Source organism: Ornithodoros turicata, chromosome 1 (assembly GCF_037126465.1).
Source record: "Ornithodoros turicata isolate Travis chromosome 1, ASM3712646v1, whole genome shotgun sequence".
NCBI lineage: Eukaryota > Metazoa > Arthropoda > Arachnida > Ixodida > Argasidae > Ornithodoros > Ornithodoros turicata.
The window spans coordinates 36100376-36124867 of NC_088201.1; the positions used below are offsets into that span (position 1 = coordinate 36100376).

Below are 24492 nucleotides of genomic sequence, written 5' to 3' on the forward strand. Positions count from 1 at the left end.
AAACCGACAATCAGGCAACACCAACTCCAACTCGTTCACCTATCATAATCGTCAAGGATATCACAGGGGAGACACCACAGTTGATGTACCACGAAAGAGCATTTCAAAAATAGCATTATCATCATCTTAAGGAGACCAGATCTTACCTAAAGCACAAAAAAATTCCACCACCGGCAATTCAAAAAGCATAACTCCATAAGAGGCTACATACTATTTGCTCACTACCGGACACTTTTTAAGCAGACACAATCACAGGTGAATAGAATATTTATTTCGCCCGTCTACGAAATGTTCAAAATATCACAAAGCCTGACTGCCGAAAAATCTCAGACCAGTGTGCCACACGGCCGCCATCCCCCAGAAACAAGACGATGTCATTTACCTTCTCCAGTTCCAGTATACAAAGTATACAGTATACAGGTCTATGCTAACCGCATCAAATCAATCGAAATGGATATCAAGAGTAATCCTAAACAATTTTGGAAACATGTACGTCTTTCTAAAAACGAAAACAGTCTATATGCTTTAAACACTAATGGTGAGGTATCTTCAAATCCAACTTCGATGTCTCAGCTCTTCGCTACACGTTTTTCTTCAGTATATAAAAACCGCAACACACATACAGCCACTATACCACGCGAATACGAGCTCCGTGTCGAACGCGACACCTTATCACGCTTATCACCTTCCTTGTATAGCGGTGTCCGGTGAGGAGGTCATCGCAGCTATTCGGAGGCTAAAACCTACTTTGATTCCACGTCAAGAGATCCAACAGGTCAAGAGATCCACCAAGTCAAGAATTTCCACTGGTGGATCTCTTGACTCTGAGGGTTCGCCAGGCTTGGATCTTTTGACCCCTTTGTGTTACGTCGTTAACTCTAACATCGCTTTTATGTGCGGTATAAATAGGATACAAATGCAGGTGGCAAATCTATTGACTTAGTTACTTTGATATAGCCCTGCATTTTGGGGTTGAAGTCAATGAAAGTCAACGAACAGGTCAATGTTGACTGGAAAGCACAGTCGGACTGTATTTCCCGCACGTCTGTCAGTAAAGGAATAGAATAACGTGATAAAGGTGAGGGCCAATGGAACGAACGCGACAAGGATAAGTCTTAAGTCCTGCAGCCTACAGTTCTTTGTAAGTTCAGCTCAATATTCTTGGTAACAAGCATCCGTTCTGGCATAGCGTGTTACGGCGTTAGGGGCAATGAACATAAAAGTGCAAAGACAACTTTAAGCCCTGCAGCCCTGCTTTTATCTTCCTTCTGTTTGTGTATAGCAAGCCTACATCATGGCTAACCTTCCCCTTTCCCCCTTTTTTTATCAGCATTAAACATACCCCCCTTGCAGGGGGACTCGCCGCCGTAACCTATAGCACAACCTCAGGATTTTCTCGCTTACGTTTATGTGCGCGCGCGTGTGTATAGTAAGAAGAGAGAAAACACCGAAAAGTCTTCACTGTTACCGGGCATATTACTTCCTAACTCAGCTACTACTAATACTAGGTACAGCGCAATCGTTCTGCAATGAACATGGTATGGGATAGACTTTTTCTGCCTGGATCCCGACCAGTATTACGCTTTGACTGGTTGGATCTCTTGACTCGCCTGTCACGTGACCGGTTGAATCTCCTGACTCGATGGATCTCTTGAAAGGGTTGGAACTCTTGACGCTTTGGATCTTTTGACTCGCTTGTCACGTGACCGGTTGGATCTCCTGACTCGATGGATCTCTTGACTCGTTGGATCCCTTGACCGGAAGCGTTGACCCCAGGGGTCGATAAAATTCCTGCAGTATTCGTTTAAGCCTACGCTGACTTCCTTGCCCCCGCCCTCCTTTATGTATTCAACCTGTCTCTACGTGACTGTGTGTTCCCCAGCTGTTGGAAAACTTCTGTTGTCGTAGCAGTCCACAAGTCCGGCGATCCTTTTTGATGTGTCAAACTATCGTCATGTTAGTCTACTGTGCGCGTTTTCAAAGGTAGTTGAGCAGATCATCTATGATCGATTTTCTTTTCTCAAGTCACAGATATGTGAACGACAACATGGTTTCATGCCAAGCAGATCCACTATCACTAACCTTGTATCGTTTATGTCCGTTGTAGCGCCTTGTGTCTCAGCAAGAGGACAAGTAGATTCCATTTATTTCGACATTTCTAAAGCATTTGACATGATGGACCATAATATTTTACTTCGCAAACTTCAAATGACTGGTCTCGGGAGCGCCCTCATTGCTTTCCTCCTTTCGTTTCTGAGTAACCGATGCTGTGTCGTAAAGGTGCACGGTGCCTTTTCTTCTCCTTACTTTCCCCCTTCCGGTGTCCCTCAAGGCTCAATTTTGGGGCCGCTCCTTTTCAATGTCTTTATTAACGACTTTCACAAATCCGATCGCACGTATTCAACAAATGACAAACGCAATTCACCCCTCTCTTGATATCTTTCACTCGCATACTAATGTTTTCAAAACTTTCCTCTGGCTTTCATTCAGTAACATGTGAAGTTGTACAGATTTTGTTCTTTTTCTTTTGATTTCGTTTTCTTCTTTTTATTGCCATCTATTGCATGTCTCAATATGAATATGTTCCTGTTATGTTCCTTCTCTAACCGCTCCGCGATATATTATGTTATGTATAATGTGTATACGTATGTATGTATGTATGAATGTATGTATGCATGAGGTATGTATGTGTAAGTCCTTACCTGTATCGTCTACGTGCGCCAATCCCAAGGCTTTGGCTGTTCTTGGGCACGGTAATAAATATATTATTATTTTTGGAGTGATTAGAGTAGATTATTGGAGTGGTTTATCTTATGACCCGATAAACCGCTTTCCGACCCAGATAAGACTCCGTCGGCGAAGGTGATGCCCTTCTCAGTCGCGCTTTTTCAGGTTCGGCTCATTTGCATACCGAAATTCAGCTATGGATATTTCGCTGCACGCGCTTCCTTCTGGATTTTTTAAAAGATAGAATGACTTTCAACGAGGATTGCCTCCCGTTGTGCTATCTCGCCTTTGCCCGAAATTTCCTATTTCAAGAGTTAATTAATGAAATTTAGGCAATTAGTCGTTTTGTAGTTCGAGGATGTCAGCCTGGCAGTAGAACTCAAATGCAAAAGCGAAATTCACGTTGTTCCAATAGTTTCCTTTTTTTTTTTTTTTTTGCGCCAACTGTATGGATGGGACAAGCGTAATACCTGCCCACATCACATCTCAAAAATAGTACTGCTCTCGCCCTACAAACCAAGAGCAGTCAGCCTTTTTTATAACATTGTTGTAAAACATATGTCCGCATTAAAAAAACAACCCGTATATCATATTACATGTGCTGGTTAATGGTGCCGTGATGTTACACGTAAGGTTTGTCTGCCTATGGTTGGTTGGTTCCGAAATACAATGACATCCAGAGGTCTGAGTCAAAATGAACGGTGATTACATACACAAAAAACACTGAAGTGAGGAATTGCTTGTGGTATTAAATCCCCGTCAAGTCAACGTCTGTGTTTCTTACTGCTTTCCGTTTGTGATATTCAGTAGACCCATCGAAAATTTTCCTTTAATTTCCAGTCATTCAGCTATGGCCATTATTCGCAATACATAACCAATATTGGAAGAGTCTTGGGAATATTGGGCCAACATGCCCAGTATTTAGTCAACATTGATAAAATGTTGGGCATACTGGGCCATTATACCCAATAAACGCCCATATATATATAAATACCCATTACATGCTAATATTGGGTACATCTTAGGAATACAGGATCAATATTGAACCAGTTTTGCCGACGTCTAGCCAATATTGGCCAAGATTGTGTGCTGCTTGGGTATCAGCTGTACAAAACTACAATTTATTTAAGGAAGCGGAACACATATCTTATGTTCTAATTCATAGAATGTTCTTCGCTGCGTAAATATATCTCGCCCGTGTCATAGCACTTACACACTGACCACAAACAGGACCACTTCGTCACGGAACGCATAGAGGACGGACGATGGTAGTAGAGTGTCTTTATTACCGAGTTATTTGCCTACCTGATATGGCGACGTGCTCTGTCCTGGACCGACTTCGCGGAGAACTGTGTCGACAGTTGCCTTACAGCATCAGAGGAGAACCTGCAGGAAACAGCAGAGCCGTTCCGAACCGGGGCCACCTACACCACACCTCATAACGCCCAACTGCAAGAATTGGTGGTTGATGAAAAATCCAAAGTGGCAGCCGTGAGTCTGGCACCCGCACCCCTCCGATTACCAGGTAGAGATGGTGTGGTCATGATATGTCGGAATGATAGTATCTCAAACCGGTATGTGGAGAGGTGCGGGTTCGAGTAAGGCCTGACTCACACGAACGTTTTTCTTGTCCGTGTTCTATCCGTTGTGTTAACTGCCAGCGTACGGACCCATTAAAATCGGCCTCACACTGCTGACACTTTGAAATTTTTATCAGCTGCAGTTATTTAAAGGTACTGTAAAACAGGAGAGGTGCATTCTCAGGAGATTTATCTATTCGATAGCCTGGGCCCTCAGTACCCTTACGTCGCAACTTTCGTCCCAATTGCGCTCACAGTTTTTTTTAAATTTTATTTTAGAAAATGAAAATTAAAAATTACGGACAACACTGTGTAGAAGTCGACACCAACTGCGCATTGCTCGTCAAGTACGGCGGCAAAACTACATTGCATGCGCGTAACACTGTGTCTAAAGTAATAAAAAAAAAAACGTCGACTACGTGCCGGCTACATAGCCATCAAGAGCATGCAGCAAGTCAGACGGGAACATAGATCACTGTTGTTTGACGAATTAGTACAGATTATTTCCCACCAGACGTCGTCCCGAGCCGTTTTACCGCAATATTACTAGCAAATTAGAAATATTTAGCGTTAATTGTCAAAACTTGTTGCGCTGGGTTTACAAGCAACAAGCTGTTAAATACGACGGCAACATAACCTGTCTGAGGCGTACTCCTCATTGTGATGACTGGTCGCACGGTACTTGCCACGAAAAGGCGTATGCCTTATAGCGAATTCAGCTGGTCGTTTTCGTGCAGCGTAGTGTAGTGTACCAGTGTGGGTTCACCCTAGAAACGAACGAAGAGCGAACGGAAGAACGAATGAAATGCCACGCATGGTGGATTGAAGCGGCCGTATGACGTGCACACTCAAGACAGTGCAACTTTTTCTGTACGAAAACTACCAGCTGAATTCGCTATTCGATAAGAAGCGACAACTGTATCATTCGGCGCAGTGGTTGGCGCAGAGCGAGTTGTACGGTCAAGTTCTATTTTTAGAGGGTGGAATGGAAACAGTGTGGTTATGCACCACGCACGCCTTTCAAAGAGCTTCCGTGTGACAATAAACCCAAGACCGTGTTTTATTTATTTATTTATTTATGTTAAAGACCCTGAAGGGGGCATTAGATAACGAAGTGGTGTTAAAGTAAACACGCTACGCACAGAGGCTATTCAAATGCAAATACACTACTCAAAGCAAACACGCCAAGTAGGATTTCTGGTTTCCGGCGATGATATTTGCCGAAACTCGGCGGAAAAAAAATCCAACTGTTTTGAAAACCTGGAAGCGGTTGTTTTCGGAGGAAACATTTCGATTATGTCTGACACGTGGAAAAAAATTGCGAAAAGTAGAAGTACAGTAAAGGAAGATTGAATCGCTTTACATGTTCATAACATAACAGGTAAAATACGCGCATCTGGTGCTTGAATTTTGTTGTAGTAGATTGCCATATGCATACTGAGGGACTCGCACAATACCTTTTCTTCCACATCGCTTGCTTACTGACAGGACGGAATATCTTTACCTTGTCCCGAAGGCAGCCACAAGAAATATGTGCGTTATTAGTTTCTCTCTCTTGCCGAGTCCCGCTGACCTTTCCGTAATAAACGTGTACCGCCCCCCCCCCCCCACACACACACATGCTAAGAGTCCCGCTTATCGCGAACAACGTCATAGAACTGTAGGAATGCTGTCATACATTTTGTGCGGTCCGACACGCTCCAAAGGGGCCATGGTCATTGCATCAAAATTTGGGTTCTCCGTCCTTTGCGACCGTTCCTGAAACTCCGCTTCTAACCGAAGACAGAACTCATCAAGGATGCCTGTCACAAGGATGGATGGGTCTATAAAGAAGAACATGGAGATGTCACAAGGGTCGCCTCCGATTCCATTACCTACAATGCGTCTACCGAACCGCTTTCCCCAATAAAGTGTGTCTCGTCTCGTACTGACCCACATTTGGTGTCTCCTGCGGCACGACCGCCCGCCGAATCTTCTAGGGAGCCCTCAGAAGTGGATTGCTTCTTTTGACGGTTATCGGCGCTTACTTATGCTCTTACTCGTAAAAGGTGCTCTTCCTTCAATCACATTCTTTTATTTAGTTTTACCGTTACTGCTACTTAGATTTAACGTCGGGGACTCCCTTCGGAGCCCAAACCACACGCCCATTTTCGCGCTAATTGCGCCCTAACATTTCCCACTCGCTGCGAACGATAATTTACAGTAGAGAAACGAAATTCTCTCCAATGGAATTTAGGATCCAACTAATAAGAAAGTGCGCGAGGGAAACTTTTTCTTGCGACTCGCAATAGCACCCTTGACGATGGCTGTACTTCGGAGTCTGCTGTCAAGCAATTCCGACTGCACTGTAAAAGAAAGGAATGTCTTACAAATCTCTCTGATTAAAACACTGGCTGCAATTTTTTTTAGCATTGGGTGAAAACTTCTAAAGTGGGAAGATTAGGTGAACTCAGTGTATCAGGGGATGTTCCAAAACTTGAGGAGAGTGCGAAAGTCTTCGACAGCTACAGAAGAGGCAGAGCACAACCACATGTGGTATAAATTTTTAGATACAGATCAAATAAAGAAGTTGTAATACGATATTTCTTTAATTAGAACCCTTCAATCTCTCTCGCAATGCACACTATGAAGGTTGTCACGATTCACGAACTACAATCATTCTTAACGATGAAAGATGAAAGTCACTGAAAAGGTTAGCCAGCTGCAGGACTCGAACCCACATCTTCTGGATTACCGAAGATGTGGGTTCGAGTCCTGCAGCTGGCTAACCTTTTCAGTGACTTTCATCTTTCATCGTTAATTTCTTAGGCAACTTGAGGCCTTGTATGTGTTTGTCCCTTCCATGTTGTTCCAGCCTCAGAACATCAGTTCTCTCATGTACAATCATTCTGCCGAACATTTTACTCACGTGGCCGTGAACCATGCAACAACATGTCTGGATCGTCGTGGCAAGAGTGAAACTTCGGAAGCATAGCTGTCACGGATACAAAAAATAAGTCGGAAAACCGAGGAAACTAATGTTAGACAGATGCACTAAATTCCTTAACAATCAGTCCAAGCGATTCCTTAAAAACGGCACCTGTCACCTCTCTACAAATACCATAGTACACGTAAAACGCTGTACCATAAATTTTCCAATTTAAAAATTTTCCAGAAATGTACCTTTTCATTCATACATCAATACATTTTATTTTATGCGGTCTTATAAGGTACCGTCCTTAAAGGGTACGCCGAGGGTATAGCCCTTATAGGGTTACGCCTTTGTGAAGTACTCAGCTAATATGGTACGGCGTATATCAGTGACACTCCTTATCCGGTACGCTGTATATAAGGTACCTTACGTAAGGAATACTATGCGAATTTTGACACAAAGCATGGGTGTGAACCGGAATGGGAAGCTCGTGTACATTACTCGATAAAAGTGTGGAAGAGTTTTTCGGAAAAATGTTTCGAAGAGCACTATGCTTACAGTACTGCTCCGCGACCGTGAGGCCGTTGGTATTGTCGACTGTATAGGATGGGACAACCGCGATGCCTGCCCACATCCCATCTCAAGAACAGTACTGCCCTCGCCCTAAAAGCGAAGAGCAGGTATCCACTACTTCGTCTCCCTCCCCGGTGAACATTAGAACGTTAACGTATTCCAACGGAAAAACGGAAAGTTTAGCATCGTGCGTGCGTGCGTGCGTGTGTCTCTCTCTTTCTCTCTCTTCTTGACATGTGCCAAAAGGGGTCCAGGGAGCGGAGAAGGTTGGGAACCATTGGTCCAAGGTGTGGGAAAGACCAGAGGCCGGTCGCATGTATGACATATATAGTATTGTGGTTTCCGGCCATGCGGACCTCGTGCAGCGAAAGCGCTGGAGGATAGACGTTACTACGGCATGCAATACCGCAATCTCCAAGAACGAGAAGGCAACACTCTGGTTGGTTATTCGCATCGAATACGCTGCCCGACGAAAGACATTCGCATGCAGAGCTGCGTTCTCTAATGCCGAAACTGCATACGACAGCTGCGGACGAATCTACCGTTATGGCAAATGCAATCAGCATAATGACACCAGAGCTGCGGTCAGGGATGAAGATGTCATTAATGTCCTTGGTTTCATTGAAGAGCATTAATCCAACGCTGGCAGCAAGGAACGTAGTGTTACATGACTTTTGAGGGTGGTGAGATGCACTGAAAAGCGATACACTGAATCAGGCTAACGTCATCAGTAAGCGTTCACAAAAAAGCCAGTTCCCGAACAAACACGCCCCCTATCCGGATCCCTGGCTATCCGAAAATTTTCGCTGGTTCGAAACTGCGAGGGGCGCGATGTTCAACTTGTTGTTCTTCCGTAACGTCACTTCGCCGTGGTTGGTCATCAGCTCGCGCGCGAAGGCCAATCGCAAACATGAGGTGACCCGGGTTCGAATTGGGGCGCCGACTGTGCTGTCTATGTCTAGGTGTTTTCCCTGGGGTTTCCTCAGACGCTTTAAGACAAGTGTCCGCACAGTTCCCTGTGAGGTCGGCCCAGGCCGCACAATTCCTCCCCCCCCCCCCCGTGATAGTCGTGACGTTTCCCACCTGAGCGTGTCCGGCTACGGCAAGCAGTACCATCACCACCATCACCAACGTTTATCCAGTATCCCAGCCTACCAAAACTGTTCTGACGTGCCGTCGCGTGACGTTTGCAGCGCGCCCACTTAAACAATAACGATAACGAACGTTAAGCTTACCTCAGCATCGCACCCCAGTGTCCGATAAACGGGGATCGACTGCGTTTGCAATTTGGGTGTTTAATAACCTGCTGGGTTATAATTTCAAAATGCAGTCTGACTGCGGCAAATGACTGTCATTAGTAATTATTACGTCAAAACCACCAGCAGATTCTCGCCTCTACGTACTTTAGCACCCTTATTATATACGGTGGCAACCATTTAATGGCAGCTGCCACTTGGTTCGTTGAGGTAAACCGTAGTGTGTTATTGATAGTTTTTGTCTGAGTGCGCGACTTTTTTAAAAAAGATCAATCTCCTCAAAGCGAGAAAAAATAAAAAAATTCGTTGCTTGCTTGACATGTAAGTGTCATCCAGCTGGGTGCTATGCACCAGGAGCGCTAAAGTGCGGGATTGCGCTTCAAGGGATTCTAATTCTAATTAGATATTATGGATGAGGATATAAATATGCTGCATATAAAGCAGCAGCGACAGCGCGTGACTCAGAGTATAAAGCGTCGCGCGAGAAGAACAACGTAAAAACGCTTTTCCACTGCTCGCTGACGAAAGTCCCCTCCGTTTCCCCGTCGAAGGCGATTTTTGCGCCTTCTTTGTGCGACAATATTTCGTGGGAGAATTTTGATGCACGGTGCGTTGTGCAAGCAGCGCCGCAGGAATGTAGAAGTCACGCAGGCGCAATCCGCTTGCTTGGATGGCATGAGTGCATTCTCGAAATCCGGCGATCTGAACGACTTTTCATTTTGCATTATTTGCGCTCGATTTGCGAGACATTTTAGCGTGGGCTTGGAGGCACAACTCTGTCAATATTCCCCCCCCCCCACCTTTTTTTAATAGCTTCTCACTTACTCTAAAGAATAAACAAGACGTTGACACGGTAACGTCGCTATGGGACGAAGGAGCTCTGTTTGAAAGCAATATATCTGTTGCAGCACTTACCTCCGAAATGTTACCTGTTCGGAATAATAATAAATAATAAATGTGACAAGCGCTGACAAGGCGCACCGTCCGCGTGCTGAGTCCGTGTTCGCCCATCATGTCCCAATCGCTGCACGCTGCAAAAATATCATTTCCATTCCAACAACCGAACAAGTAATACACCACTCCACACCATTATGTTTCTTGGTGCTATGATTTTCATAACACCGAGACCGTAGCCTGCGCTCCTCGGGGTGTGTCAGTATAGGATGAAGCTGCGTTAATTTGCGAGGGAAACTTCGCGAATAGTTTGACGCGTAACCCGCAGATGTCAGGTTCATCTTTGTCCGTCCTTCATACTGATGTCATGCACAAATCGAGGTGTGAACCGTGTATCTTCTGTTTTGTAGTATGTTAGTACGTCAAGAACATTATCCTGTAAAGTTGATTATGGCACTCCTGTATTACATTTGCACGCCGATACGGACTCATTGTGGCCGGTTTTTTAGCTCATTTTATGCGTGGCTCGTAAGAACGACTTGAACTATCTCTACAATACCTGCAATGCTAGTAGATCAGTGATTGGCTCGACCTGTTTCAATGCCTTTTACGCGCTCTATAGCGACCCTGTGTGCCGGCAGGACTTCAAAAGTGCAACAAATGCAAAACACTGCTGCAGTCGCTGTGTTCAATTAACTTTAAGACTTTTATTTTATTTCCTATCTCATTTTACGCTCTAACGCTGAATTGTGAGGTTACGCATAATTATACTGAGAGTTCCTTTTCGTCTTCTCTCTTTTATTCTCTTTCTTTTCAAGTGCCTACAATTAGAGAAACTAGAGTGGCCGGCCAATTCCACGAAAGGCAGTGATTCTTTCTCAACTCAATTAAAGTTAAGTGACCGTAACGAAACGTGACGCGGGGTGTATTATTTCTGCGAAGAATAAATGAGGCAGAGCACAGCGCTTAGTTTCACATCAAGCGGTCGAAATGTGTTACGTCTTGTCGTCTACTTGACTCCCATTACAACGCAGATATTAGGCATCGCAAAGAGAGGGTGAAGCGCATTGTGAATAATTTTCATGCTTCTTTTGCAGGCAACGGATTCATTGAAGGCCGGGAACTGGACAACTTCCTCCGCGAGTTCGTATCGAGCGTCAGCTTGTCCGATGTAGGCCCGGAAGTAAGTCTCAAAGAAGCTCAATCTTGCCCCTTTTATCTCTCTCTCTCTTTTGTTTTTCTCGCTTTGCAAACGAGTGTTCGTACAGCTGTATAGTTGATGCAGCCATCCACCTGTTGCATATTGTAATTGGACGAGGATGACGATGGCGCAGTCGGGGCGCGTGGTGACCGAGCTGCGAACGAATAAAATAATGGTGCCGTGATATTGCACGTAAGGTTTGTCTGCCTATAGTATGGCGATATGTTGCACGTGCCGCAGGGCAGGACTGCGGATATTTGCGACCACCTGGGGTTCCTTTGACGTGCACCGGAAATCTCCGACACACGGTGCTGGAAGCAATGCTTACCTCCCCCACATTGCTACCGTCCTCGGCCGGGATCGAACCCGCAATCTTGAGCTGAGCAAGCCAACACGTTACCGACTGAGCTATTGAGGCCGGCGAACGAATAAAGCGGTTGCAATAAACATATCCGCGCTCTGTAAAGCAGCACTCCGCCGCATAACAGAAAGCGGGGCGTGCACCTTTTTGTGGCAATAAACATACATCGAAATTGCTATAAAAAGGCGTATGCATCCCATTTTCACCAAATCGGCAAAGATAACGATATTGTCAGTGGCGGTTGCCTCTGAGCGTGTTATGTGGTCAAGTTCTGTTTTTAGAGTGCCCGACTAATTTCATAAACCATAAATTAATTCGTCGAAGGTGGATGCACTTTCCACATTGAGATAATAAATTGTTTTACAGGAAGGGAAAGGCCTAAAATAACACCGAGTTGGTGTTCACTTTCGCACGAAATCGAGCATAAATATTATCTCACATAACAGTTCTTCGCATATACAATCAACGCTCCCCCCTTCGCAGAGTAGCATTTGTTTATGCTCTGCCTGCATACGCGTACGATGTTCGGCAGCAGTTGCGCTATTCTTAAAGTTTACCAAGGGCTTCGCATATTTGCCCTTGCCCAGGTGTTATTTCACTGCGCTCGTTGTACACAGCGTGTAATATTGCACAATGCAGCTCACTACCGGGGAATATTTAGGCACTGCATCGGCTGACGTGTGCTTACTCTTCCTATTATTGTTATGATAATAAAAGATTAGATTAGAAGTAGAACGAAAAAAATGAAAACATAGGTCGCACTGGTGCGACCAGCTGTTATGGCTATTTTTTAAAGGACTTTCATACATTTGAACCTAAACTATGTGAAACGGACAGAGAAGATTCATTTTCAGAGTCGTCAAGCTATGAGGTCATTTTCCTCGCTGCGAACGCATTTATAACGAAGCAGCAATACATAAACGGAGGAGACAAAAATTATTACAAGGCTGACAAACAAGCAAGAGACGAAGAGACGAAGCTTAATGACACCGGAATAGACAATCGCTGGTACAGTGTTAAAACCGAGCTTCGCCACATAGGACGCACATAGCCAGATCCGCTTTTTTGGACACTTTGTAACGTTGCATAGTGTGCCCAAAAAATGCGGGCACCGCTTGTTTCCAACAAATCAGGGGACAGGACGGCGTCGTTCTGAATTACAGTTGGCTTCGGGCAGTCTTCTGTGGAGAAGTAGAGGAGAGGAGGGGGCGACTGCGCCATCGATTCGTGTGTAATGCTTGTATAACGCGTGCATGACAGCAGCATGACATACATGAAAAGAACATCGTGTTGACTGCACTACTCTTAAACCAGATAGTGGTGGGGGTGATGATGATGGAACTGCTCGTCGTAAACGGCCACACTCAGACGGGGGAATGCCACGACTATCGCAGGGGGCATCGCGCGTCCTGGGCCGACTTCGCAGGGAATTGTGCCAACATTCACCACGCACAACTTTACCATGTAACACGCTCAAGGCCAACCATTGCTCAAAATGATACCCTTAAATCCTGATTTGTGGGAAGCGCCGGGCGTACACCTTTTTGTGACAATTAACATTACTGCATTATACCCCTGTCAGACTGGCGCACTTAGGGCCTTCAACTACGAAGATATCTGAAATAAAGGTCATGCTAGACGGCGGCGATAGGCCTTCGGTGGAATACGGAGATTAAAAAGGAACTGAGAACTGGAGAACTCCGTTGTCTCCAAACTGTCTACTCTCGAACGCAAAAGGAAACGGGATGCTCTCCGAAGCGGCATTGCAAGCATGAAAACAATGTGACCAGGGGCGTCGGAAGTCCCTCACGGCAGGGCGGGGGAGCCCTAACCTAACCTAATATAACCTAGCCTAGAGGAGCCATTGATGTGCTTATTAGAAACGACTCGTGCTGTGCAATCCGATGCCTGTGGAGGGCGTAACGCATATGGAAAGGTCATCTCGCGTTCTTGATTACCTTGAGGCCAAAACGGAATTGGCGTTTGAGCAGCACAAACTGAAATACTTGCTTATTGTTTCACTAAGTGCGATAAGACACATAGAAGTAAGCCCAGCGGTGGCGTATTCCGTTATTTTTTATTTTTGTTCTCGTCCAAAGCGCAATGGTGTCAATGGGTGTCATTATTGTTGCACTAAAAGGGGTCTGCCAAGTGTTCTGACCATGGCTCAGGCAAAGACAGCAGATATACTACACGTGTCACCAAGCACACCAGCGAACTGCTTAAAGACTCCTCGCCGCATGATAAGAGTTTTCCTTTCTAGCATCGAATGTTTCCCGGCGTTGATCAAAAACAAGTACACGTCCTTTGCTGGAGCGAAATCTGCATTTTCCTGTATAGTCTAAGCAAGGCTGCTGAATGGCGTGTCGCTACTCTTTGCGCAGCAGGTCTGCACATACAGCATTACACACCGTGATCGAGTGGATAGTACCTATTCGGGTGAATTTCGTCTTCTATTTTTTAAACGGGTGTTCGGTTTCACTCTGCGCGGTAAGCGGTAAGGAGCTGGAAGCGAGTCTGTCTCGGACGACACGTACAGATGTAAAATGGGGTGGCGGTATCCTCGGAGCGAAAGTTCAAGGGAGGGGGGGAGGCGACAACCCCTCTGCCCCCATCTTCCGACGCTCCTGCAGGTGACAACGATATGGCGACGCGCACTACACGATAATCCACCAATCCGTGAAACGGAATGTCGGAAGGACATCATGGTCGCTCTCTTTGCACATTAACAATCACTAAATCAAAACGGGCGTCTCCCGTCTGCTTCACTCATTTCCGAGACGACCCCTGGAACGATAAAGACCTTCTGTAGCTGCCCTGTGGCAGCGTCTTCGGAATTACGGCCGTTATCTGGCTACGGTCTTTTCTGACGCCCGTTCCGTTTACGGCCTTAAGTTGTGCCGTCTCACTAAGGTATTAGTGTTACAAAAAGGGCGTACGCCTTCCGTTTTCAACAAATCAGTGGAAGAACGATGGCATTCGGGATGATAGCTAGCTAGGAGCGTGCTATGCGGCGTATCTGTGTTATGCAGTTACAGAGAAAGAAGCAAACTCTCAGAAAAACGACACGTTGGAGACGGGTTGGAGTTCTGTATTGATTGAACACGTTCTATTTAGCAATGTATTGATTCAAACCCGACTGTCGAAGAAAGCCGTTCCTAGTTTCGCTCGGAACACCGCCAAATCCAACTCTGTTATTGACGTTTTTTTTTTTCTTCTTCTTCTTCTTCTTTTTTTTTTTTTACATTTGCATTACTGCTCCCACTATGCCAGTGCTGCACCGCTGTACTACCTACATTTTAAATTGGCAGGGGAAAAAGTATTCCTCCACAAATTTGGGAAGCAGCCATCTTTTTATTCGCTCCGCTCTGCTCATGTTCTTCGTGTAGTGTTCCACGTGCAGTTGGGCAGGGTACCTCACCGCCGCGGTGAAACACCCCATGTCATCATCATTATCTAGTTGTTGTACCCTACGGCTACTTTCCATAAAGTGGAAAACGTGGAGCAGATACACAAAGCGCGAGACGGCAAAACGCGGAGTGTTTTCTTCTGATTTCTTTTATTTACTTGCCATTCAGAGAGGCATTCGTTGCAATCCTCCTCTATTCCAATTACTCTCATAGGTTAAGCCCCATCAAATATAATGAAACATAATGCAATTTTTCCCAGCCGCGTTATTTTTCCCCCCTTCGAAGGTAAGCAAACAGTCAGGTGCAAGAGGAGGCAGTAGGAGAAAGATGCCTGCGTGTTGTAATCAGTAATGCACTTGACAGGTAATCAAGGAATGCGGGTTCGAATCCATCCTCTGATTGGCCTTTTCGACGATTGCCTTCTTCAGTGCTTCTGGTTGTTATGTCGAATGGCATTCTAACAGTATGGCGTAGATGCGGGCCAGTTGATGGAAAAACTCCATAGTGAAACTGCCTGAGTCTAGGCAAAAACAAACTTCTCTTTGTGCCCAGGCTCAGACTTTTACACTATGGGACTTCTAGTTGTCGTGTTCTGAGCTTGACTGCGTAACACACCGAAGGCCAATCATTGCAGAGAATCATTCCGTTATCACGGAGAGAATGTCATTCGGGATTATGGTTGCTTCTCAGCGTGCTATGCGGTCAAGTTTATTTATTTATTTATTTTAAATACCCTCAGGGCCACAAGGGCACAAAAGAGGGGAGGGGCTTGATACATAAATGGAACGTACAAACAGTTACAAAAGGCGCACTGAGCACTCAAAGAGTGCAGAATGAACACACAGGGCAGGGTCACAGACAGTAAGTATGTAAGTGCACACTGGTGGAAAATTATTAAACATAGCAAAGGAGCCACAGTCTGGTGCCCCAAAATAAATAATAGTAGCAACAATTCACACATGATATATAACACATGATAAGACATAGCACATAATAACGGGAAAACAGGAGAGCATGGGGGCGAAAATGGGTTTAGCAGTTCTTAAGTAGAAAATAACTCTGTGATGGAATCCCTAAAAGAGGGCAGATCCTGTATGGTAGCAGTGTCACACGGTAACCTGTTCCAATCACGTGCGATGCGAATGAAAAAAGAGTCAGAGAAAGAATTAGTATTGGTGTGGTTAATTTTAACTTTTCGAAAGTGATCCAAGCGGTGGGAGGTATACATGGGGGATGATATCTAAGAGGAGAGGATGGGATCGTCATGATAGAATATTTTATGAAAAAGTGACAGGCGAGCGACTTTACGACGACAGGCTAGTAGGAGTAGTTGTAGATACTGCTTCATAAGAAGTTCTGTCAGTAGAACACTCGAAACAATGACACTGAAGCTTTCCAAGTTTAACCATCTTGAACTTGACTCACCCCATACCAGACTTGTACGTATCTTGAGTACGCACTCAAAATACAGTACTTTAAATACTTTTGCCGGTATTTTGGTACTCTACTCAAAACTTTTTGCGACAAGTATTTTTAATCTATTTAAAATACTTTTTTCGGTATTTGCTACTCAGTACTCAAAATACTTTCCTTCCTCGTCAAGCCATATCCAGCACACTTCCCGCCGTGCCGAGATTTTCAGCTAACTCGAATTTAGCACCTTTTTTTTTCTTTCTTTTTTCGGGAATTCGCGAACCTGTCATTTATCCTCTTGTACAATAGGCTGGTCCCATGCTTGGCCTTGCTTGTCAATAGCCAACTTTGTCAGAAACCCGTTCCTATTCATATTGCCAAGTGAATCACCAGGGGATTAGGTACAAGGGAATCCCGGCATTTATTTCCTTGGTCACCAAAGCAATAAACACGTGCCAGATGTTGAAAGACCCGAACGGACATACAGGAGGGATTACGAAGTTTTGGGTCAGAACATATCAACAAAATTTACTTGGGTTCACAAAAGTTCACCAAACATTACTTGATACCAAGACGTTGCAAATGAAAAACATGCTTAAGCATGGCTGATGAAGTTTATTCCTTTCATTTGTAAGGTCATGTTCAGAATACGCGTTTCACTTACTGCTACTACTAAAGTACTTTAAAGAGTATCTTAAATACTTCTTAGAGTATTTAGTACTCTACTCAAATTACTTTCAGTTTTCAGTATTTTGTGCTCTATTTTAAATACTTTTTACATAGAGTATTTAGTATCTTATTTTAAATACTTTTGCGCAGTATTTTGTACAAGTCTGCCCCATACCTGCTCAGCAAGTTCTGTTTATTAGAGTGGGCTTCACACCGAGCCCTGTAAAGCGTGCTTTGCCTGCAACGTCTTTGTGCGCAAGGAGAAGCCATGCTTCTGTTCTGTTTTTCCGTGTGAAGCTCCGTGTTTAGAGTGTAGAGACGCTACCTTGTGCATTGTTACCACGAGATATTTTAGACTGCCGAAAAGAAGAAGAAGAAAGAAAAAAAACGCACACCGCTCTTGAGGTTGAAAAATCTACTGTTTTTTAACTTGTCTAAAATGAACATTAAATCTGATTCTGGTGTCGTTTCGTAGCACAATGAAAATGCTTCCTTCAGCTTCGTACACCAAAGATAAAAAGCGTTAGAAAGTGAGCATCGTTTCCTTTATCCATCGTCTGTGCACAGAAGGCAGAGTATCGGAGGAAAATCAGAGCAGAAGATGCGTGTGTCACTTATACGTTTAGGGACTTCACTTCGCTGCGCTGTTCTTTTGCAAGCTGCCATGCCTCTATGAATCCCAAACGCTTTTGAAGGCACTCGCGCCGTTTTTGACGTGCGCAGTCCTGCTTCGATGCACTTTTCAATCGTGGCGCTTTTTTAATGCGATGATGCCGATAAGAACGAATTTCAGGCTAGAGCCTAGAGCATGAAATCTGCCGCAAGCGGAAGAAAATGAAAAGGGTGTGAGAAAGTGTTACGGTTCACTTTTTCATTGCGTGTGCTTAGATTTAAGTAACATTCATAATACCAGCCACATTTTTAGCATTAAAGACAGGAAAAATATACTGCTGAATGCATTTTCTCGAATCGAATTCTGGTTTAGCTCTACACAAAACAAAGTCGAACATATCGTATTAGTTCTTTACACCCTCGATTATGATGTGAGATTTGCTCGGGCTGCTCTCTATCAATTTGAGTTTTTCTCAAGATTTTTTTTTGTCCTTTCAAGACTCCCTCGCCGGGTTGCCCTGAAGTCCTCCCTCTACACTATGCCGCTTTGAATTATCTTACCTGTCTTGTCAAGAGAAAAGAGAAACACATACTTTGCAGTAGCCTGCTTGAGACATAGCTCAAATGTTGCTCCGCTTTCTCTTGTGCGTACATAACATTCTGAGCACGTTACAAAAAGCAAGAAGAATCACCATCTCCATATTTTGTCATTGTCTTGGCGCAGTATGACCTCCGTTATTGTTGCTCCATTAAACATCAAATCAAATCGTATCATTTTTTGAGGGTTCGCGGTCCCTTTGTCTTTTTCATTGTTCTTTTTTTTTTTGTTAGTGTATATTTTTCCAAACTATAAGTATTGGAGTAACCAATCATTGACTCCGTCGGTACTAACAACTCCACAGTTTCCTTTTTCGTCTGCTACTATCTATACGTCTACTATCATGCCCATTTATTTGTGGAATTCTCAACACGTGTAAATCATACCCAAATGAGTGCCGCGTCGAGTGGCCAGCCAGGAAAGTCACCGCCCTTCTGTATATCTAATTGGTGCGATCGATCAATGAACCTACACATCTCGCAATGTGCTTTGGCCGCAAAGGCTATGCGTCTATAACTGTAAGTGGTCTATGCCCCACAACGCCTTACTAAGGAGACGAATAGAGAAACACGTCCAACAGCATATTCAGTGGTACAGTGAGTAAAACAGAGATGCAAAGAAGCGAGTTCAGCAGGAACCTCTTAATCAAAGCTCACAGTGCAGCTAACACGTAGTCCCAACTGCCATTGAGTGACGTTTAGGAGGGCAGCATTCTACGCTTGTACTATCGGGCTCCAGGGTTGTCCATTTCCGATGGGTGGTTCAAATTGTGGTCGACAGCAGAGCTGCCACTTTCTGTTAAACAAAAAGACGAAGAACCATAAGCTGTCAAGGTCGATACTGTGCCGTGCAGCAAACTGTTACGCGGATAGCAAACAAGGCTGAAGCTTTGCAGCGTCGCAAGTCACTCCCAGCTAAGGTACTAAACATGGCGACTAGCAGACGAACACTAACCCGGCAAAACAAATATTAAAATTACCTGCGAGATCACTTTCTAGTACGTGTAGTTCATAGTGCAGTAATATTGGATCGCTTTCGTCATTTCAGTTTGCCCATCGGATCCCAACAGAACAAAAACAAAATAAAAGCACAACACACTAAGGAACTTCACCCCCCTGTTCAGTATTGCGGTCGTCGTCTTTGCGGCTATTACACCCCTCTCCTTTCAGCTGTAATCATAGCGCTGTGAATTCCTCCGTACACGAATAGGGTAACGTCGGCCAGCAGTGTCACCCGGTCCAGTGACGTGCTCATGCGGATGGTCGCCGATGTCATGACTGTCGCCCGGATATGCCAACGGCGAAAGCGAACAATTGTCGGACTGCATGTCACCCATGACGTATACCGGGTGTCTCAGTTAAATCCCCCGGCTAAATAATTCGCGAACGGGTACACCAATCGAAGAACTTTCTGTTTTACAAGCACCTGTACGATACCACCTACAGACTGCGCACTGTGTGAATGAGTGGGAGGCGCTCATTATTTAAATAAAAATTCAAATGAGTTTCTTGGAAAACATAACTTCTAAAGCAGGGCGCCGTTGGCATTAAAATGGACACTACCCCCTTTGGGACCTTCAGTGGACACCTTTTAGAGAAACATCTGCCACCGAAGCGGGTCATTTGTTGCAGTAATTAACTGGTTTCGGTTTACATATTTTTGGCGCGGCTGGTCGCGGTGAATAGGGCAAAAGAACGCTCTTCCACTCCCTTATCCACCAATGAATTACGTGTTCTTGAGCTTACTTCGCAACGTTGAGTGCCGAAAGAAAAAGTAACAGCGTCAGACAGGCTACGCAAGTCCCCACCCGCTTATCAGACTGATATCAGCCCTTTCTCTGTTGTGATCGCACGGACGAAACACAGTTATACTCCTGTCACACGGGATGATTTAGTGTCATTTTCACGTAGTGCACTCCAACCAGCGAATGTCACTTTCACTACGTGCTTGCTACACGGCTTAAGTAAGTGTCACTTATGTGGTGATGGCAATTACGATAGATAAGAACAAACGGCGGCAAAATTTCCAGGCGTGCGCCACAATACCTTCATCAGAATGTTTTCTTTGATTTAGAAACACTTCCTGTTAATTTTCTTCCAACATTAAACAAACTGGCCTCAAACATGTGCCACAACAAAAATGGCTGCCGCTGAATTGCTGAGACCGAGAAGTTGTCACAGGCTGTTAACGAGAGTAATGACATGTTTTTCTTTTTTTGCACCGTCTCACGCTGTACTTAAATAAAACAACCACGCTGTTGAAAATATTTGTTTAAAAATATTGTGGTGTCGGGACCCCTCGCGTTTTCTCAATATTTTTGCCTGTGCCACAAAGCCTGCCGTCGAGGCTACACGCTTTGTCCGCCGAACAGAAGTGAAGTGAGTGTGGGGAACTCACTAAATCGTTAGTGCACTTTCTGCCCAGTGTCACTAAAAGATGTCGTGTGACAGCATAGGAATGACACTAAGTGCAAGTGTCACTCGCTGAAAGTGACACTAAATTAGTCCGTCTGACTGGGGTATTAATCACATAGTACCTTGATATCACATGCTTTCCATTTTTTCTTCAGCAGTCCCCATTGCCAAGTGAGCTCAAGAACACGTAATTCATTGGTGGATAAGGGAGTGGAAGAGCGTCCTTTTGCGCTTCCCCGCGACCAGCCGCTACAAAAATATGTAAACCGAAACCAATTAATTACTGCAACAAATGACCCGCTTCGGTGGGAGATTTTTCTTTAAAAGGTGTCCACCGAAGGTCCCAAAAGGGGTAATACTCATTTTAATGCTGACGGCGCCCTGCTTTAGAAGTCAAGTTTTTCACGAAGCTCATTTGAATTTTTATTTAAATAATGAGCCCCTCGCACTCATTCACACAGTGCGCGGCTTGTAGGTGGTATCGGACAGATACCTGTAAAAAAGAAAGTTCTTCGATTGGTGCACCCGTTCGCGAATTATTTAGCCCGGGGATTTAACTGAGACACCCTGTATATGGTTGACTCTTAGAAGATTCAGTTGAGTTCCGAGGCTTGATGTGGTTCTTGTGCACTCGGTGCTATTGCTGATGATCGTCTTCGACCACATAAATGACGGACCCATGTTCAACTTTAATACGCAAACTTATCAGAGCGACTTCCTGCAGGGGTCCAGCATCCACACCCTTTGTTTTATCTTGAAACTGCTTTCTTGTCAGAGTTTCGTATCTTGCCTTGTCTGGACATGCGAACTCTACCAGAAACCAACGGCTGACCTGGCGGTAATGCAAGCCATTAAGCATCTCACAGGGAGGGCGTCCTGTTCTGACGTTGAGGGATACCGGATACTTGAACAAGATACAGTCAACACTCGATTTCCGAGCCCTCTGTTTACTAATCTCCTCGCTTTATGAACGGTGCCCTCTGGGACAAGACACTTCCCCTTCATAGTGCAAAAGCCTGAGGAAAGAGGAAATATTTCCTTGAGTTTGAGGAACACACAAGACGATGAGGGCAGCACAAGACTCAAGAGCCTTGTGTTGTCCTCATCGTCTTGTGCGTTCCTCAAACTCAAGGTAATGTTACCTCTTTTTACAGTGCACCAGCTCGCTTGCACCATTCTAACTTGTTTATCAAAAGCCTGAGTCTGGGCACAACCAGAAGGACGATACCAACACAAAACTTTTGCTGGTTTGAGTCTTGTGTTGGTGTCGTCTTTCCGTTTGTGCCAAGACTCAGGCTTTTGCACTAGTATGAAGTTTGACCACCAGATGACCTGCATCTACGCCATACTGTCACTTCCCCTTCCCCATTCCAAACCTCAATTTATGAATCCCTCGACTTATGAAGCATTTTCTTGTAATAACGTTAACCATTCATAAATCGAAGGTTGACTGTACTGCGAATTCAGTGCTTCATCTCGTCCTTCGTAGAACCATCTTTCGTCGTTCCGCGCCATGTCGTACCTGCTTCAAACCAGCTATCAGCTCAGTTATCAGCTCGTTTAGACTGCTTTAACGGTGCAAACAAAATTCTCCGCTAAACAATTTTACTGAGGGTAGTGAGGCAGTATAAGCACATTACAAATTCCATTCGCGTGAGGAAAGTTCCTGAACTCTTTGCTCGTGAAAGATGGTCCATTATCGGTGACTAACACTTCCGGCAAGCCATTTCAGGCCAACATTTCAGAGAAAGCATTGGAAGTGTTCGCCGCCGTGGTACTCGTTCAAAATTGTATTTCTGTTCATTTGCTGAAGAAGATTGTACAAATGCTTGAGAACCAGAGAGAGCTACATTTATGTGTATGTGTGTGTGGGGGGGGGGGGGGGGGGGCAAGCTACATTTGTCTGCCTTTTCGGTGATTCTAGTCACCCGAAGAGCTGCTTCAAATCCTACTTCGTACATGTTCTATTCTTCCTTGGAAGGGTCGAATACTCTATGTAATGACAAGGCTAGAAGTGCGTTTTAGAGAACTTCTCCACTGGTCAACACACATACATTCCCTAAGAAAGGAAGCAGCAAAAGATATATTTTCACTGTGCAAACAGCAGAAATTCTTTCCGTTATGTGTATTAGTTGAAGCATATTATTATGCGCTCATTCACTCTCACTCGATGCAGGGAAGTGAAATATATGGTCACACTTACATAACAGTCCTGATACCATTTACACAGCTCAAAAACGTGCTTTAATCGTTATGGTACTCGCACCTTCCCACATTTGAATTTTGTTCGCATTTGATTTACTCGGTATTAAATCGGTATTTTCTCTACTAGTTAAAGTTCAGGTTACACCTGTTCATTCATGAGCGCAGAGTGTTACAAAAAGGGCGTACGCTCCCTCATTTATCATTCTGAAAGCTGGTTGGCTTTGAGCGTGTTATGCGGTGAAGTTTCGTTTTTAGCGTGCAGGATGGTATGTTTTTACTCCGCTGGCGTGACTGCGAAGACCCAAGTGCGTTGCACTCTGCACGCAATGCACAATGCACGTTGTTTAGTCATCGCCGTTCAAGAGCACAAAACAATATACAGTCCATCGTACATTAGTCGAATTACGGACGTCCTAGCCCCTATTCTGAATACCCTGTCTGTCTTGTATACTTTCGTCGCACATATAACATGATGGAAACATATAACATGCGCTGAGTCCCATCGAACGTACCTTTGATGACACTGGTCTACACATGTGCCATACGTATTGTACAAAACAAATGAATTATTTTCCTAGTTTCCATTTAGTATTTAGTGTTAAGTTTGGTTACTTAGTTTATTGGGTGTCACGAAATGGAAACTAGGAAAATAATTTCTTGGTTTTGCACACTACGTATGTTCTATGCGTAGGCAAGCGTCACCAAAGGTTCCTTGATGGGACGAACCGCAGTTTTCTGACACACACACACACACATAAAGGGAAGATGATGAGATGGACGACACGACACGACACGATGTGGATGACACGACACATTCGCACGGCCTAGAGAGTCATGCGGGCTTGGATTTCGTTCTTAGGATATTCTTTGCGATTTATGCCTGCTCGAAGGACGGAGTGGAGCACACATTTAATGATTTTTTATTGTTCTGCTCCCCAAATGGAGATGAAAAAAAAATGCTCGTTAAATGTTAAATCTCCCATCTGGGGGCAGCGCTATCGAATGGATGGTGAGCAGGCTATTCATCGCATCGCCGGGGAGAAAATGATGACAGAAGGAAGAGGGAGAACATGGGAGGTAGACCGCCGAAAGGAACGGTCACGTGGGCGCCACCTCCTCCGCAGTGCGGGCGGTGCAGCACCAGATAGGCGCACCTGATCACTTCCGGCTGCCACTGCTCCGGAAGTACTAGAGACACCTCTGGGGCGCCAGGGCGCACCAGGGGAAGGTATATGTTGTAATTGGCTGCCACTTTCTTCCATCTCCGCTGACGTGGTTATCGGACTTGGCGGAATTACTGCATCCCGTGCAAATGGGAGGGAATTTAAGAAGAAGCCGTTCCATTGATATGCGCGTACGCGCGTATCTGTGCTTTTTAATAGCCTTTTCATTCAAGTTAGACTCAAAGTTTCAGTTTTTTTGTTTTTCTTCTTCGTTCGAGTAGCCCAAGGTTAACCAAGTTTTTATCGCGTTGTCACTGGGCCGAGCCAGAATTTCAATTGCGCTTCGTCATCTTAGGAATGTTGCTTCCGAATGTGATGTTCTTGCAGTTCTCAGTTTATCGTGTCTCTATACTTGGTGGTGACTTGGAAAGGGTGTCTAGTTCAGAGATACAAACCGTCTGATAGTCCATGAGATGTAAAACGCATCCGAGACTGTCGTCGTTTA

General features: G+C 44.7%; 1 protein-coding gene across 1 annotated transcript in view; it reads left to right on the forward strand.

Annotated features, from left to right (window-relative positions):
* LOC135378000 (calbindin-32-like) overlaps window positions 1-24492 on the forward strand; it is a 206780-nt gene that overhangs the window by 113536 nt on the left and 68752 nt on the right. Inside the window, exon 2 of the mRNA XM_064610797.1 lies at window positions 11039-11124. Coding sequence (XP_064466867.1) covers window positions 11039-11124 — 86 coding nt within the window. The remainder of the gene's footprint in view (window positions 1-11038; window positions 11125-24492) is intronic.